This window comes from Capricornis sumatraensis, chromosome 4 (assembly GCF_032405125.1).
Source record: "Capricornis sumatraensis isolate serow.1 chromosome 4, serow.2, whole genome shotgun sequence".
NCBI lineage: Eukaryota > Metazoa > Chordata > Mammalia > Artiodactyla > Bovidae > Capricornis > Capricornis sumatraensis.
This window is the reverse complement of record NC_091072.1, coordinates 101,982,216-102,000,300: the sequence shown is the minus strand read 5'-3', so window position 1 is coordinate 102,000,300 and position 18,085 is coordinate 101,982,216. Positions and strand designations below refer to the sequence as shown.

At 41.6% G+C, this 18,085-nt stretch overlaps 2 protein-coding genes across 2 annotated transcripts; both read left to right on the top strand.

Moving 5' to 3' along the window:
* The first annotated feature begins 2,454 nt into the window (after window positions 1-2,454).
* LOC138078666 (olfactory receptor 2AP1-like) lies at window positions 2,455-3,390 on the top strand. The gene has a single exon (XM_068971459.1). It carries the CDS (start codon window positions 2,455-2,457, stop codon window positions 3,388-3,390), a length of 936 nt encoding a protein of 311 aa, XP_068827560.1.
* A 10,391-nt stretch (window positions 3,391-13,781) lies between these two features.
* On the top strand, window positions 13,782-14,717 carry LOC138078665 (olfactory receptor 6C4-like). The gene has a single exon (XM_068971458.1). It carries the CDS (start codon window positions 13,782-13,784, stop codon window positions 14,715-14,717), a length of 936 nt encoding a protein of 311 aa, XP_068827559.1.
* The last annotated feature ends 3,368 nt before the right edge of the window (window positions 14,718-18,085 follow it).

Below are 18,085 nucleotides of genomic sequence, written 5' to 3'. Positions count from 1 at the left end.
ACAAAAGGAAAAAAAGTGTTAATATGTGAAATAGAGGGTATGCTAATAAATTGGATAGGGGGAATCCTTTCACGAAACATACATGTATCAAATCATAACCTTGGACACTTTAGAAAGTGAAACTGAAAATTGCTCAGTCGTGTCTGACTCTTTGTGACACTATGGACTATACAGTCCATGGCATTCTCAAGGCAGAATACTGGAGTGGGTATCCATTCCCTTCTCCAGGGGATCTTCCCAACCCAAGGATCAAACCCAGGTCTCCCACATTGCAGGCAGATTCCCAACTGAGCTATCAGGGAATCCGTCTAAATACCTTACAATTTTGTTTGTCAACTGCACCTCAATAAACCTGGGTGAGAGAAGAAAGTGGTCTGATGAAAAATGAAGAAGACATTCCCCATCTTTACTGTCCAGATGCAATGTCAAGCAATTTTTAAAAAAGATTCAATATAAGTGAAAATGGCCTCATATTACAAAACTGCATGCTACATATGTGATGAAGTAGGTTTTTTTGCCAATACAGACCTGAGAAGATGCGTACCTATACTGAGTAAAAAGGGAAGGTAAGTGATGAGATACACAGATGAACAAAAAGGTCCCTGAGCTCAGGTGTTTGTGGTCTTGCAAGGAAAACAGGCTCTATCCTTTATAACAGACCCTGTGGAAATATACGTGCTCAGTCACTAAGTCGTGTTCAGCTCTTTGCAATCCCATGGACTTCAGCCTGCCAGGCTCCCCTGTCCATGGGATTTTCCAGGCAAGAATACTGGAGTGGGTTGCCATTTCCTCCTCCAGGGGATCTTCCTGACCCAGGGATCAAACCCACATCTCCTGTGTCTCTTGCATTGGCCGGGGGATTCTTTACCACATGCCATTTGGGAAGCACCATATCAGGCACAGACTATAAATTATGGGAAACGGGAGGAAGCAGTGAATTCAGCCTAGGGCTTACAGGGAAGGCTTCAAATAAGAGGTCTTAAAGGGATTTCCCCAGTTGTCCAGTGGTTAGGACTCAGGTTCCACTGTGGTGGACATGGGTTCCATCCTTGATCCAGGAACTAGAATCCCACATAAACATTTAGTACAGTGTGGGCAAAAATAAATAAAACTTTTCTAAAATAAGAAGTCTTAAGCTAGATCTTAAAGGATGAATAGGTGTTTGCCAATTCTAAAAAGGCCTGGGAGAACAGCAGAGAATTCTTGTTTTGTTTATTTGCTTATCTATTTAATATATTAATATAATAATAATAATTGCTTTTTGAATATTCACCATGTGGCAATCACTGTTAAAATCTTTACAAGCATTATGTCATTTCATCATCACAAATATCCTGTTACTATTCCCACTTTACAAAAGATTACTTAATGAGTTTCTTGCATGGACATGCTATGATTATTTCACCAAAACTTAACCTCTGTTCACTGATGCCAAATGGAAACATGGAGATAGAGTTTTGGGTGAAGTAGAAAGAGTAGCTTTTATTGCTTTGCCAGTAGGCTTTGCCCTCAAGACTGTGTGACTCACCCTGGAGAGGGTAGTGAGGAGTAGGGTGTGATCAGCTCATGGACAGTTCTGGGATTGGCCAGCATCAAGTTGCAGTTCTGTGTGTTATCAGTCTTCTAATTTCAACCAGTCTAGGGTCTATGTGTTTGTTGTCAGCAGTTTTCACCTGGAGGGAGTCTGCTTCCTGTAAAAATAAGAAAGTGTGTCAAACCTTTATCTAAATCTTTCAGGGAACTGTGAGTTTGGAAATTCAGCTATGTGGCAGAATTATTGTCTAAATTGTTACCAGTTCCCCAGACCAATGGCTACTCTTTGTTTCTACATCTTCTCGTTTTCCAATCATTAACTCTTGAGTCAACATTTTACTTGAGAAGACAAGGACACAGAGGCTTGTACACAGTTTCACTATTATATCATCTTCATTAAATGGAGGACTGTGCTTCCCAGAATGCCCTCAACTGTATGGGCCCCCTACCTATAGGGTCAGGCAGAAGAACTAGCAAGAGGTGTGAAAATAGGAAGTGATGCTGCATCACACTGCAAGTTGTTTTGTAGTCAGATGAGGTGATGGACAGAGGAAGCTGTGATCAGTGGGATTAAACGCATCTTAGTTCTTCTGTTCTTAGCAGAGGATTCTGTATAGACTTTCTCAGATGAAATAAAAGGAAGAAATGAAAGAAAAGAGGGAGGGAAGATGGGAGTGAGAGAGGACAATCACTGACATCCAATAATTCTTTCAGGATTCTAAAGAAGGTGACATTTTTGACTAGGGAAGGGCCTCTAGAAGCTTCTGCTCTACTTCCCTCAATCCACTGGGAGGCCTATCTGATGCTTCTATCTGCCCAAGATTGCTAATGTCTGATGTCTCTATCTGCCCTGGATTGCTAATGTCTGATGTCTCTATCGGCCAGGGCTTGCATGTTTCTGGAAAGGACATGAAATCTACAATGGCCAATCAGACCTTGGTGACTGAGTTCTTCCTCCAAGGCCTGACAGACACCAAAGAGCTTCAGATGGCAGTTTTCCTGCTCCTGCTGCTTGCCTACCTCGTGACCGTCTCTGGAAACCTGGCCATCATCAGCCTGACCTTGCTGGACACCCGCCTGCAGACCCCTATGTACTTCTTCCTCCGGAATCTGTCCTGCTTAGAAATTTGGTTCCAGACTGTCATCGTGCCCAAGATGCTGCTCAACATTGCCACGGGAACTAAGACCATTAGCTTTGCTGGCTGCATCGCCCAGGACTTTTTCCACATCTTCCTGGGGGCCACGGAGTTCTTCCTCCTCACAGCCATGGCCTATGACCGGTACATCGCCATCTGCCGGCCACTCCGCTACCCCGTCCTCATGAGCAGCAGAGTCTGTACACGGCTCATCCTCACCTGCTGGCTGGCAGGATTCTCCCTCATCATCATTCCTCTCGTCTTCACCAGTCAGCTTCCATTCTGTGACACCCACATCAACCACTTCTTCTGTGACTATACACCTCTAATGGAGGTGGTCTGCAGTGGGCCAGAGGTGCTGGAGTTGGTGGATTTTACCCTGGCCTTGGTGGCACTGCTCAGCACACTGGTGCTGATCTCCATGTCCTATGTCCAGATTATCCAGACAATTATCCGGATCCCCTCTGTCCAGGAGAGGAAAAAGGCTTTCTCCACCTGTTCCTCCCACATCATTGTGGTCACCATGTGCTACGGCACCTGCTTCTTCATGTACGTAAAGCCTTCTCCAGGCAAAGGGGTTGATCTCAACAAAGGAGTATCTCTAATCAATACAGTTATTGCCCCTCTCCTGAACCCCTTCATCTATACTCTCAGGAACCAGCAAGTGAAGCAAGTGGTAAAAGACTTGGTCAGAAAAATGACTGGGCTCCAGAATAAGTAGCAGCCCTGCAAGGCACCTTCCAGGGTGTGTAAGGAGTCGAGGCTCACTCACTCCCATTGCTTCTTCCTCCACAACCACCCTCAGATTCACTTTACCTCTATATTTCAACACATAGTTCATGTGTCAAAGATGACCCACTGTCAGAGACTGCAAGTGATTAGTATATACTCTTTGCTTCCCTGTAGCCACCTGCCTTGGTCGTGCCCTCCCACACTGACATTGGGTTTAGCCATGTGGCTTGCTTCATACAAGTGACACTTTATGTTTGCATCGTTAGTTGCTCAGTCATGTCCAACTCTGCGAGCCCATGGTTTGTAGCCCACCACAGTGTCCGTGGAATTCTGCAGGCAAGGATACTGGGATGGGTAAGCCATTCCCCTCTCCAGGGGATCTTCCTGACCCAGAGATTGATTGACTTCACTCAGATTCTTTACCATCTGAGCCACCAGGAAACTTGCAGAAACAAGAAGTCCTTGAAACCTACCACTATGTGAACAAGCCTGAACTAACCTAGGCGAAATTTGCCCCCATCACCCTTGCAGATAAACTTACACACACAGACACACACATACACATATGCTCTCTGCCACCATGAAACAGAGCTGCCCAGCTGACAGTGGTCAAAATACATGAATGAGCCCATCAAAAACCAACAGAGAACCATCCAGATGAGCCCAGCCCAAATGGCCAACCCACAGAATCATGAATAAAACAAATGTGGCTGCTTTCAGCCACTAAGTATTAAAGTGGTTTATTAAACAAAAATTCATCAACAAAAAGTAAGCACATATGGTAAACACATGCAGTGTCCTGGTTCAGGATCTACCATTAAGAAGTGAGGGACAGAGAGTGATTGCCTATATGAACTGTAGTTGGGATGATCAGGTCAGGAAGGAGGACCTGGTCTCTTCTCACCTATGGTCACTGACCATAGTTACCAAGAAATAGATTGTCTACAGGATGCATATTGAGACAGTTTTTTATTTTTCTTCTGGGGCATTCAGTGTCCTCATCACAGGTAATCTGGCCCCTGAAATAAGACTCAGACAGGGAGGTTGGTAGATTTTGAAGGTCTTATCCCATGGAGCCTAACTTGAGCACATTCTCTTTGTAAAATGAGGTTTTTTAATTTCCCAGAAAGCTCAGGAGCTTTCTCAACTCCCCCATACTCTCAGTTCAGTTCAGTTCAGTCGCTCAGTCGTGTCTGACTCTTTGCGACCCCATGAATCGCAGCACGCCAGGCCTCCCTGTCCAACACCATCTCCCGGAGTTCACTCAGACTCATGTCCGTCAAATCCGTGATGCATCCAGCCATCTCATCCTTGGTCGTCCCCTTCTCCTCCTGCCCCCAATCCCTCCCAGCATCAGAGTCTTTTCCAATGAGTCAACTCTTCACATGAGGTGGCCAAAGTACTGGAGCTTCAGCTTTAGCATCATTCCTTCCAAAGAAATCCCAGGGTTGATCTCCTTCAGAATGGACTGGTTGGATCTCCTTGTAGTCCAAGGGACTCTCAAGAGTCTTCTCCAACACCACAGTTCAAAAGCATCAATTCTTCGGTGCTCAGCCTTCTTCACAGTCCAACTCTCACATCCGTACATGACCACAGGAAAAACCATAGTCTTGACTAGACGGACCCCATACTCTCAACTCCCCCATACTCTCAACTCCCCCATGCTCTCAGTATGTTATGGCTCAGTAGTTATGGTGCACGGGTTTAGTTGCCTGGGATCTATGTGGGTTCTTCTCATGAAGGGCACTTCTGAGACATTGTTTTCCAGGGACTTTATCACCCAAAATAAAGTTCTCTGATGAAGGTGATGGCCTATGGGAGAGAGACCCAGAGCTTATCTATCTGGCTATGTATTTCTCAGGAGCTGCAGGAAATGGTCAGGCAAGAGGAGGGTGTGCTGATTTACCCACTTCCCAGGCTGAATCAATTTCTTTTTATATTTTTGACTACACTGGGTCTCTGTCACTGCCCACTGAATTTCTCTGGTTGGGATGCATGCAGCGGCCTCTCTTGTTGCAGAGCATGAGCTCTAGGGTGTGCAGGTTTCAATAGCTGCAGCTTGTGGGCTCTAGGTGTGTGGGCTCAGTAGTTATAGTGCACGGGTTTAGTTGCCTGGGATCTATGTGGGTTCTTGCTGGACCAGGGATTGAACCCCTGTCCCCTGCATTGGCAGGCGGATTCTCCACCACTGGACCACCAGGGAAATCTCTGACTCAGTCTTAATTCCATTCTCCAAACCCAGTAAAGACAGACAACTAATGAGCCAGGTCCAAAGCAGACAAATGCAGTATGCTCCCACCTTGGCAGTTGCATTTTAAAGGCTAACATTTGGCATTGATACCTCTAAATCCATTTCACCTCCATTCCCAAGTTTTACAATGTGAAGGTTATTCCAGTGTGAGACCCCCGCCAGTTCTGTGGGATGATGGGTAGAGGGACTGAGGACCCAGGACACAAGTTTAACATGTTCACGTAGAAGAAACCAGATGCTCAAGGCACAGAATCAATATTCTAGAGATAATCTGTTTAAATGGCTCTTTCCCGTGGGATTTTCTACCAAATGTTACACATCATGCAGGTTATGAAACCTGAAAGGATTTCAATTCTCAGACAATGGAATCTCTGTCCGGGGAATAATTTAGGCAAATAACTCCCTCTAGCAGGGTTTTGTGTGGTTTGGTTTGGTTTGGTTTAGTTTGGGAAACACCCAGGGAACTCTGCTTAGAAACAATCCTCAGAAGAAGTCTTAAGGACTCTCAATAAAAATTAAAAGATCAATATAAAATCCTTTTTTAAAAAGTGATAATTGACCATACATCTACTCTTGTCTCAAACCTCAAAAGGGAAAAATAATAACTTGAAGTTTTCTTTTCCTCTCTTCCTAATAACAGGTACCAAGGCTGTCTCTGAAGGTGAGCGTGGAGCTCAGAGCTGCTCTAACTTTTCATTCTGTTTCTGTGTAAGAGAGATCATCTTTGTTTTTATCCTGGACAACACACCTCATTCTAGAGGAAGGGAGAGAGAAAAGGATAAGTAAAAGATAGGACAGGAGGGGCACTTCCCCGGTAGCTCAGTGGCTAAGACTCTGCACTCCCAATTCAGGGAGCACTCCTAATGCAAGAGGCCTGGGTTTGATCCCTGGTCATGTTCATCCCACATGCCACCCAGTGGAGCCTAAATAAATAAATAAATAAATAAATATTGTTTTTAAGGAGTAGGAGGGAAATGGGAAAGAATAAGAGGGAGTAGGAATAATAGGGTGACAATATACAGCCTTGACGTTCTCCTTTTCCTATTTGGAATCAGTCTGTTGTTCCATGTCCAGTTCTAACTGTTGCTTCCTGACCTGCATGCAGATTTCTCAAGAGGCAGGTTAGGTGGTCTGGTATTCCCATCTCTTTCAGAATTTTCCACAGTTGATTGTGATCCACACAGTCAAAGGCTTTGGCATAGTCAATAAAGCATAAATAGATGTTTTTCTGGAACTCTCTTGCTTTTTCCATGATCCAGCAGATGTTGGCAATTTGATCTCTGGTTCCTCTGCCTTTTCTAAAACCAGCTTGATATGCAGAGTACATCATGAGAAACACTGGACTGGAAGAAACACAAGCTGGAATCAAGATTGCCAGGAGAAATATCAATAACCTCAGATATGCAGATGACACCACCCTTATGGCAGAAAGTGAAGAGGAGCTAAAAAGCCTCTTGATGAAAGTGAAAGAGGAGAGTGAAAAAGTTGGCTTAAAGCTCAACATTCAGAAAACGAAGATCATGGCATCTGGTCCCATCACTTCATGGGAAATAGATGGGGAAACAGTAGAAACAGTGTCAGACTTTATTTTTTGGGGCTCCAAAATCACTGCAGATGGTGACTGCAGCCATCAAATTAAAAGACGCCTACTCCTTGGAAGAAAAGTTACCAACCTAGATAGTATATTCAAAAGCAGAGACATTACTTTGCCGACTAAGGTCCGTCTAGTCAAGGCTATGGTTTTTCCTCTGGTCATGTATGGATGTGAGAGTTGGACTGTGAAGAAAGCTGAGCGCCTAAGAATTGATGCTTTCGAACTGTGGTGTTGGAGAAGACTCTTGAGAGTCCCTTGGACTGCAAGGAGATCCAACCAGTCCATTCTGAAGGAGATCAACCCTGGGATTTCTTTGGAAGGAATGATGCTAAAGCTGAAGCTCCAGTACTTTGGAACCTCATGCGAAGAGTTGACTCATTGGAAAAGACTCTGATGCTGGGAGGGATTGGGAGCAGGAGGAGAAGAGGATGACAGAGGATGAGATGGCTGGATGGCATCACGGACTCGATGGACGTGAGTCTGAGTGAACTCCGGGAGATGGTGATGGACAGGGAGGCCTTGCGTGCTGCGATTCATGGGGTCGCAAAGAGTCGGACACGACTGAGTGACTGAACTGAACTGAACTGAGGAATAGGAGGAAAGGAGGGAGACAGAGAAATTCTAATCTTGAAACTCCTGTTTACACATACATGTCAAGGTAGTCAAAGCATAAGTTCTCCAAAATTATTTCCCCTTGGAAATTTCCTTCTAAGTGTAATTTTTTTAATAACTTTTTGTCAGCACTAAGTAGCATGCAGGATCTTAGTTCCTTGACCAGGGTTGAACACACACCTCCTGCAATGGAAGCTCAGAGTCCTAACCATTGGACTGCTAGGAAAGTGCCTAAGTGTAAATTTTTTAAGTGCTTCATTTGAGGCATAAAATACATTTGTAAAGATGCAAAAACAATGTTTTTGAAACTTTTATTTGGTGAATATCTGGACATGATCTGGCCAAATAGATTGGATACTTGGAACAAGTCCATTGAGCACAGATATCTATAGATTTTAGTGTTTCTAAAACCCTCCATGGTTTTCTGCTTATACTCAGTTGAAATTGCCTTGGTTTGATTAAAATGATATCAAAATCTTCAAATTGTAGGACATAAATAATCAGCTATGGGGATTCACTATTATCTTCTATATTTTGCCTGTTTATAAAAATAAATTTTTTTCAATATATAAACATGAAATGGGTTGTATTCATGTAGCTATTGTGTTGGGGCTCCAGTGTGAAGTGTTATGTCTCAGTATTTTAAAATTTTGTATTTAGACAGAAATCTCCTGGCGGAATAATATATGAGAACCTATCCTTTGACTCCCTTAAAATCTACTTGGAACCATCAGTTTCAAGATTACTGAATTTCTCTCTTCCTTTCTCTTCAGTTCAATTCAGTGGTTCAGTCATGTTCAACTCTTTGTGACCCGTGGACTGCAGCACACCCAGCTTCCCTGTCCTTCACCAACTCCCAGAGCTTGCTCAAATTCATGTCCATTGAGTCAGTGATGCCATCTAATGATCTCATCCTCTGTGGTCCTCTTCTCCTTCTGCCTTCAATCTTTCCCAGCATCAGGGTCTTTTCCAATAAGTCAGTTCTTCACATCAGGTGGCCAAAGTATTGGAGCTTCAGCTTCAGCATCAGTCCTTCCAATGAATATTCAGGACTGATTTCCTTTAGGATTGACTGATTTGATCTCCTTGAAGTCCAAGGGACTCTCAAGAGTCTTCTCCAACACCACAGTTCACAAGCATCCATTCTTTGGTGCTTCAGCCCCTTCTCTTTCCTCCTCCCTTTTCTCATCCTTCTCCTTCCCTCCCCCTCCCCCCACTTTCTTTCTCCCTCCCTCTCTCATTGTGGCTGTATCCCACCTTTTCTCACTATGGTCCAGCATCCTTGATTCTTCGTCCACTGTGACATAGCCCCTTATGCCTGCTCCATAAAATCTAAATCTTCTTCCAGCCTGACTGCATACAGTTAGCAAACTCAAATATGGTATAAGCACCCAGGAAAGTGATTCTAATTATGACAGTTTGGCCCTTGTGCTATCAAGCTCCAATCATCAGTGGTCAAGGAGCTAGCCATTCTAGGATAAACTCAAGCAAGATTCTCTTAGGGGAATGCGGGCTTGGAAGAAATGATCCCACATATTGAATACCAAATAATCTCTCTGTGTCAGCTTCTGACTGACCACATTTATCTCTTCTTTCACATGTTTACACCATCTTGGCTTCTTGTTTATCTTCTCGTCCTTTGCTTCTTTGAAAAATCCATTTCCAGTACCTCTCCTGTCTTGGTTTGCACACCTTTGTCCTTCTGCCACTTCCATTAGCTTGTTTTGTCTTTCCTGCTGGGGGTCTACAGGTTGGAAAACTCTTGGTCAGCTACACATTATCGGTCTCAAACCTGTATTTACAGCTTTCATCTTTTAAGTCACTCTGCCTACAGCTAAAGAGTAAGCACTCATTCACCACAGAGAACGAAAGACAAACTTCATGATCTCATAGATTTACCTTAGACCAACCCTGAAAATAGAAACCATTCTTCTCACCAAACTCAAGAGGAAACTCCAGTACCATTTGATCTCTTGACCAGAGTCAAGTGTAACAACACCACGGACCTCTCTTTCAACGATTCTGTGATCCTTGAAGATCGGTCCACTATTGACTTTTCCGTGTAAATGATCTGTGGATTCCAAGTATATGAATAGAAGCCACCTAGGCTTCTGAGATACAGAATCAAAAAGAAAAAGGGTGAAGGAGATTTCCCTCGTGGTCCAGTGGTTGAGACTTTGCCTTCCAACCTAAGGGATGTCGATTTCATCCCTGGTGGAGAACTATGATCCTACACGCCTCATAGCCAAAAACCCAAAACATGAGACAGAAGAAATACATATTAAGTTCAATAAAGACTTTTAAAATTGTACATAAAAAACAAGTTTAAAGAAAGAAAGTGGGGAAGGAATATCAGGGAAGGTAGTTCAAGTCCATGGAGGAGAAGATAGAAGCCTGTATAACATCCTGCCTTTCATCAGAAAGCAAGAATCAGAGGACAATGGTCCAACACAGGAAAGAAAGAATTTGCTCTGAAATAAATGCTAAACTCCCCACCCCCGTGGTGAAACAGTGATGCCACTGACAGTAGGAAGCCAACCTATTGGCTTCTGCATTCCTCATGCTCCTGAAGAGGCACATGGCATACTGTAGAATTAGGCAAACCAGCTCTCAGATGCCAATAATTCAGAGTTCCTGTTACGTGATGTTGGGAAAACTACACAACTTTTATGTTCTTCATTCCCTCATCTGCAAAATGGGCAAAATAAAAAAAGTAATAATAATGATAACTTGTCTCCCATTTACTGTATTCCAAGCACTCTTCTAAGCACTCCATGTCTATCAACACATTTTCTTATGACAGATTTTTGTTCCAATTACTATTCTTACCCCCATTTAACAGATGAAGCAACTGAGGCACAGAGAGGCTAGAGAATCTTCTGAAGGTCACACACCTACTAACTAGGTGGGCCAAGAGTCTAAAAATAACAAATGCCTCAACTATAGTGAACATAAAATGATAAAGAATGGAAATTAATAAAACTGCCCAGCTCAGGTAAAATGCTTGATAAACTAATGTTGTATTTTTATTATTATGACCACCATTATTGCTTCAGTTGCCATAAGACTTTTATCCTGTAACTGATGCCCATGTAACAGCTTCCTCGTGGGTCTCTTTGGAGCATCTTCCTAGTTACCTGTCAAAAGTTAATTCCCAACATTATTTATTAAGGCTAATTAAAGTTTTCTTGACCTGGGCCTCCAGGGAAAAATTTATTCCCCAATGTCTCTGCTGAGTAAACTCAATAAAATGCGTATCACTCAAACTGATAAAAAATTGTAAAGAAGTCCAGATCAAATGGAGGGAAAAAAAGAGACTGTGAGAAGTAAAATGTTCCTGTATTCTTCAAATAGTTTAAATAAGGTAGCAACTTCAGAAATTGTAGAACCAATCCTAAATGGGACCAACTTATAGAAAAGGCAGTAACAAGTGACTGATTAAAGGCAAAGGGAGCGAGAAACTATTTATTTTCAAACTCCTGCCCAAGGAACCTGTATGCTTTATGAGAAATCATGGCATGGAGTAGTAATAGAAAAGTGGAATATGTGTTACATTTTATCTTATTTTCTTATCCACATCTGACTTCTCAGTTTTGACTCTTCCTAACAGCATCCAGAGGTAAAATCCCTCAACATCTTTTCTGAGTGTCAAAAAGTGAGTATGTCCTCAGTTCATCAATATTATCATTTTATGGTAACAGATTATGATATCCAACTGAATGTGATTTCTACTACTGTTTTTTACTGTTAAAAATCTCACTCAGGTTCATATTTTTCTTTTTAGATTATGAATATGGGGATAAAGGAAAAGAGAAAGACTTTCATTTTGTGATCAGTGGCACTCCAGAAATAACTATCATTGACCATTTAAAATTCTTCCAGACATTTGGAAATATAGGTATAAATCCCCAGTTTCTTACACAGGTAAAAATCACAATATATACTTGTGATTGTGTTTACTTCCCTAGCAATATATTGTAAAACATATGAAAGTCAGTACAAATAATTTTCCCATTTTATTCCAAATACAAAAGGTCACAATTTGTTTACTTATTCACCTATTGAATAAGTGGAATTTTTATCTTTTACAATTTTTCTACATTAAAATAATGAAATGAACTTCTCCAAACAATTATATATTCAGACTTGTGATTATATTTCTGTGAAATACAAATGAAAATTTCTCAGTGATAATGTAGAAAAATTATCCAAAAAGCAAAAAGTGAACAGAAGCCTGAGCCTCCCATTGAGAGGGTAACATTGCCTTGACATTAGAGTCCAGTGATTACAGTGGGCCAAGGGCAACAGGGACTTCCACTATGAACTTGTTCTAGATAAGCACCCTTGAAGATCCTTAGTTCCTGTGATACCGGAAGATCTGAACAAAGATAAATGCCTAAAATGATTCTTGACCCTAGCAGGTATTTTTCTGGGAGGAATCCATATTAGTCTAAAAGGGACCAGGCTGACTCTTTCCTACTTTTCTGAAGCAGTAACATCTCAGTCCTGAAAACTAAAAGAACATAATGCAAACTAGTACAGCCACTATGGAGAACAGTGTGGAGATTCCTTAAAAAACTGGAAATGAACTGCCTTATGACCCAGCAATCCCACTGCTGGGCACACACACCAAGGAAACCTGAATTGAAAGAGACACGTGTACCCCAATGTTCATCGCAGCACTGTTTATAATAGCCAGGACATGGAAGCAACCTAGATGTCCATCAGCAGATGAATGGATAAGAAAGCAGTGGTACATATACACAATGGAGTATTACTCAGCCATTAAAAAGAATACATTTGAATCAGTTCTAATGAGGTGGATAAAACTGGAGCCTATTATACAGAGTGAAGTAAACCAGAAAGAAAAACACCAATACAGTAAACTAACACATATATATAGAATTTAGAAAGATGGTAATGATAACCCTGTATGCGAGACAGCAAAAGAGACACAGATGTTTTGAACAGACTTTTGAACTCTGTGGGAGAGGGAGAGGGTTGGATGATTTGGGAGAATGGCATTGAAACATGTATACTATCATGTAAGAAACGAATCGCCAGTCTATGTTCAATACAGGATACAGGATGCTTGGGGCTGGTGCACGGGGATGATCCAGAGAGATGATATGGGGTGGAAGGTGGGAGGGGGTTTCAGGATTCGGAACTCATGTACACCCGTGGCTGATTCATGTCAATGTATGGCAAAACCAATACAGTATTGTAAAGTAAAATAAAGTAAAATTAAAAATTAAAAAAAAATGAACATAAGAAAGGCTCCTGGTCCAGTAAACATTATTCCCTGAATCTTTAAACAGTTAAAGAAAGCTTTCCTAGAATTATTGGCTAACTGTAATCTCTTCTATCAATTAAAACCAGGAGAAAAAGTCTCATACAAAAAAGAATTCAATATTTCAGAGCTTTCTCCAAACCTGCCACCAGGCACAAAAGCCAGAATATAAAAAGACATTCACTCCTGCAAAGCAAATGGATATGGGGGTGTCTGATATATTGAAGAAGACAGCACTGAAGCAAATGATCAAAGCATTAACACTAAGGAAAAATGAAACATTCCTACAAGATCTTGAGAAGGGTTTCATAGATAGAGAGGAGGGAAAAGCAAAGAGTGGATAAAGGGGTAAATCTTTATATGTAGAAAATGCATTATGGAGTTCCAGATGACTATTTCATTGCCTCAAGAAAAAGGCTTCAAAAAGAAAGCTGCCTACATGGGAACCTGGGTAAGCATATTTTGTAAAGGGACAGTTGAGACCAACAGACATTCTGTTAACTTAGATAGAGGAATTTTCCATGAATAAATTTCAAGGGGAACCCACATCCTCCCCTCAGTATTCCTGAGCTTTGCTGCCCTTTTCCTACCTCATTTCTCTTCTTCTCAGTTTCACAGGCAGAATCATTAGCAATGAAAAACCGAACTTTGACAGAATTCATTCTGCTGGGACTAACAGACATCCCAGAGCTTCAAAATATCATCTTCATACTTCTCCTCCTTACCTACATAATCAGCATTATTGGAAACCTGACGATCATCACCCTCACACTACTGGACTCCCACCTCCAGACCCCCATGTATTTCTTCCTCTGGAACTTCTCCTTCTTAGAGATTTTCTTTATATCCACTTTCACTCCTAGGCTACTATTCAGTATCTCAACTGGGAACAAGAGCATCAGCTTTGCTGGCTGCCTCACTCAGTATTTCTTTGTGATATTCTTTGGGGCCACAGAGTTTTACCTTCTGGCTGCCATGTCCTATGACCGCTATGTGGCCATATGCAAACCCCTGCATTACATGACCATCATGAACAGCAGAGTCTGCATCCAGCTGATCCTCTGCTCCTGGCTGGCTGGATTTCTCATCATCCTATCCCCAATCATCATGACCAGTCAACTGGACTTCTGTGCCTCCAATGTCTTGAATCATTATTTTTGTGACTATGGGCCCCTCATAGAAATATCTTGCTCAGACACAAGACTCCTGGAGCTGACTGACTTCATCTTAGCAGTTGTGACGTTAGTGGTCACCTTTGTGCTGGTGATTCTCTCCTACACAAACATCATCCGGACCATTTTAAGGATCCCTTCTTCTCAGCAAAGGAAGAAAGCCTTTTCCACATGCTCATCCCACTTAACTGTCATCACCCTCTCTTATGGCAGCTGCATCTTCATGTACATAAAACCCTCAGCAAAAGATGGAGTTGCCTTCAATAAGGGAGTTGCTGTGCTCAATACATTAATTGCCCCTTTATTGAACCCATTCATTTACACTCTGAGGAATAAGCAAGTAAAAGAAGCCTTCAATAATGTGGCCAGAAAAATAGCACATCTTTATTCATTTTAGTGGCCTCAAAATCAGTGGAAATTTTGAATGATTCATAAAGTTATGCCAACTGATAATTTGACCTTGTGATAACTCCTTTTGTTAAAACCGTTTCTCAGATAAATTGACTGAAAACAAATAGTAAAATTTAGTTCTACATCTGTCAGCAAGAGAAAGGTATTCAAAGAAGTCCAGTTCAGATATTTTATTTCCTATAGATGTCTTTTAATAAAGAAGGAAAATAATATCTTTAGAGTACATATAAAACAGAAGTGTCTGATTAAAAATTCCTTTACTTGTCATAAATCTAGTGATCAGGTGAATGACTATATCTACCTTCCATGAAGGGCAATCACTATCAAAAAGTTGTAAATATATTTTGTCAGAAATTCCTAGATACTTCCCAGAAGAGATTATTCATGATGCCACACACATACAAAAAAATCTATTTCATAAAACATTCTCAGGTTTTGCAATTTTCTTCTCCCTCAAATAATTCCAAAAAAAAAAAAAGGGCCTGCCTCTTTCTGGCATCTCCTACAGAAAGTGATTCCTACTGTAAAGTACTGTATGGAATCTCATGTCTGTTCATAAGGACATTTCTGATCACTGAGATCAGAAAGAAAACCATTACCAAGGAATCATTTGGACTCCATTTAAAGGTAAATTTAGGTGAAGAGATATCTTAGGTTATGTTGGCAATGATATGAATCTGTTGTAGCTGGAGTCTGGCAAAGTCCACCTGACTTTTACAGGATGCATTTCAAGATGAACCTGAGGAGGTTGGGCATGTTACAGACGCTTCTTAGGGAGGCCTTGGGATGCTAAAGGCTATTAACTCTCTACAACTTCCTGCATTTGGAGTCCCTTGGCTGCCTCTCTGACCTTGCCAATCATGTGGTCATTGCTTCTGAGAGTTAACTGTCCTCTACCTCTTCAAGCCCCGTCATTTCCATGAATATTAACAAGCCTAGCTCCTTGACTATCTGTCCTACCATCATCCCTGGTAAAGGAAAGATGTCAGTGAACTTTTTAGTGATGCTGTTGGCCCACTCAGCAGTACATTTCCCATGACCTTGTGAATGATATGTGCTGTGGGCCTTCCAATGGAACAAATCAACTAATAGGCCTTAAGTTCATATGTCATGTATTTATTCCATTATTCCCACCTCCCTCAGGCTTTTTAATCCTTTCTTCACCATCTTCCAGACAACTCAGGCATTTCCACATCACTGAGTGTTGGACATCACTTTTTCAGGCACTGAGAGTTATCCCAGTGTTGAAGTGGGGTCCCTGGGAGGATGTTAAATTCCACATCCTGAAAATGTGTTCCCAAGTCAATAAATTCTTGCTCAGTCAAACCAGTCTTACATTCTGGGACCCTGATCAAATCCTAGTCCCAGGAACACTTCTCTGACTTCTGCCAGTACAAGCAAGCCAATTCTTTTCATTCCTTAGTGTTTAGGTTCTTCCCTCTTTTACCAAGTCCAGCATTTCCTCAGCTGGATTATTCTGGGTTTAATCCTAGTTATCAGTCTGACATCTAGGAGAGGAGTCAGGGACGGCTCTTAAGGGGAACATCGGATGTCTTGTAAATAGGGGGCTTCCTAAACATCTTCCAGCTAGCCCTTGGTAGGAAACAGTGGCCACCTTTGCAAATCCAAAGTGCTCATAGCAAGCTGAAAAGTTAAAATCCTCAGAAGCATCTATCCAGATATGCCTTTCCCACATTTTCATTATCTGTGTTTCCTCCATCAGGGTCCTGAGCTTCATAAAGGACCTGCCAGAACTAAGCATTCAAATGTCTCTGAAGCTCTCTGCTGCTAACAAGTAGATCAACAAGCCACTCAACTATGTCTGTTCTCTCACTACAGGAGATAAAGCCTCTAACTAACCAACACATAGGTGAGCCCTCTAGCTGTCACACTTTGCAATTAACTGCTCATTAATAGCCCTTAGATTCTTATTACCCTCTTCAGGGCATCAATACGTCTTAGCAACAGTCAACTCTACTGTCTTGTAGGCATCTTTTCCCACTGTATTTTTCTAACATCACATCTGCCACTGTCTTCTCCTCCCCTAGGAGATTTTTCCAGATTAACACCAGTGAAAATTTAACAATGAGCCACCACACTAAATGCAAGGTAATAGCAGCCCACAATTGAAAGATTTTGAAGACTGTGGTGTACTGAAATTATTGATAATGCCAATTAAAACTAAACTCGAGCAATTTCTAACTCAGTAGATCTGATCTATCAATTATCAGCCTTATACACCAAAATAATGCCCATTTTTGTGTACAAATACTGTTTACCTCAACTTCTATTAGTTGTCTGTACTTAATAATAAACATGCATTCAGAAATTACAAGACACACAAAAAAGCAAGAAGAAACAACCCATTAATGACAACATAAAACTTTGAGCCAGACCCAGAAGTGACACACATCTTGGAATTATCATACACAGACTATAAAATAATTATGATGCCAATGTTAAAATATCTTAATTTTTGTAATAAACATGCAGGACCAGTTGGTAAACTTTAACAGAAAGAGAGAAAGTTTTTTGAGAGTATAATAGAATGCTAGAACTAGAAAACACAATACAGATATAAAGAATTTCTGTGGTGAACTCTTTAGCCTAGTGGACAGGGTTTAGGGAAAAATCAGTAAAACTGAAGAATGGTCAACAGGAATTATACAAATTGAGGGCAAAAAGGAAACTGTGTGAGAAAAAAAGCAGATTATTTTAAAGCAATGAGACAATATCAAACATTCCAAAATATGTGCAATAGGAGTCCAGAATAACAGAACAGAATGAGGGAAATAAATATTTGAGGTCATGTGCTCAGTCATTCAGGCATGTCTGACTCTTTGAGCTCCCTGTGGACTGCAGCCCACCAGGCTCCTCTGTCCATGAGATTTTTCAGGCATGAATACTGAAATGAAGTGAAGTGAAAGTTGCTCAGTCATATCCAACTCTTTGCAACACCATGAACTATGCAATCCGTGGAATTCTCCAGGCCAGAATACTAGAGTGGATAGCCGTTCCCTTCTCCAGGGGATCTTCCCAACCCAGGGATTGAACCTAGGTCATCCACATTTGAGGTGAATTCTTTACCAGCTGAGCCATCAGGGAATACTGAAGTGGGTTGCCATTTCCTCCTCCAAATGATCTTCCTGACCCAGGGATCATACCCAAGTCTCCTGGGTCTCCTGCATTGGCAGACAGATTCTTTACCACTGAACCACCTGGGAATAATGTCAGATAACTTTCCAGTTGTAACAAAACAAACAACAAACCCAAGAAAACTGGAGAACTCACAGCAAAATGTCAGGATACGTCAATCAGTTTCTTTCCCCCTCCCTCTCCTTCTCTCTCTCTCTC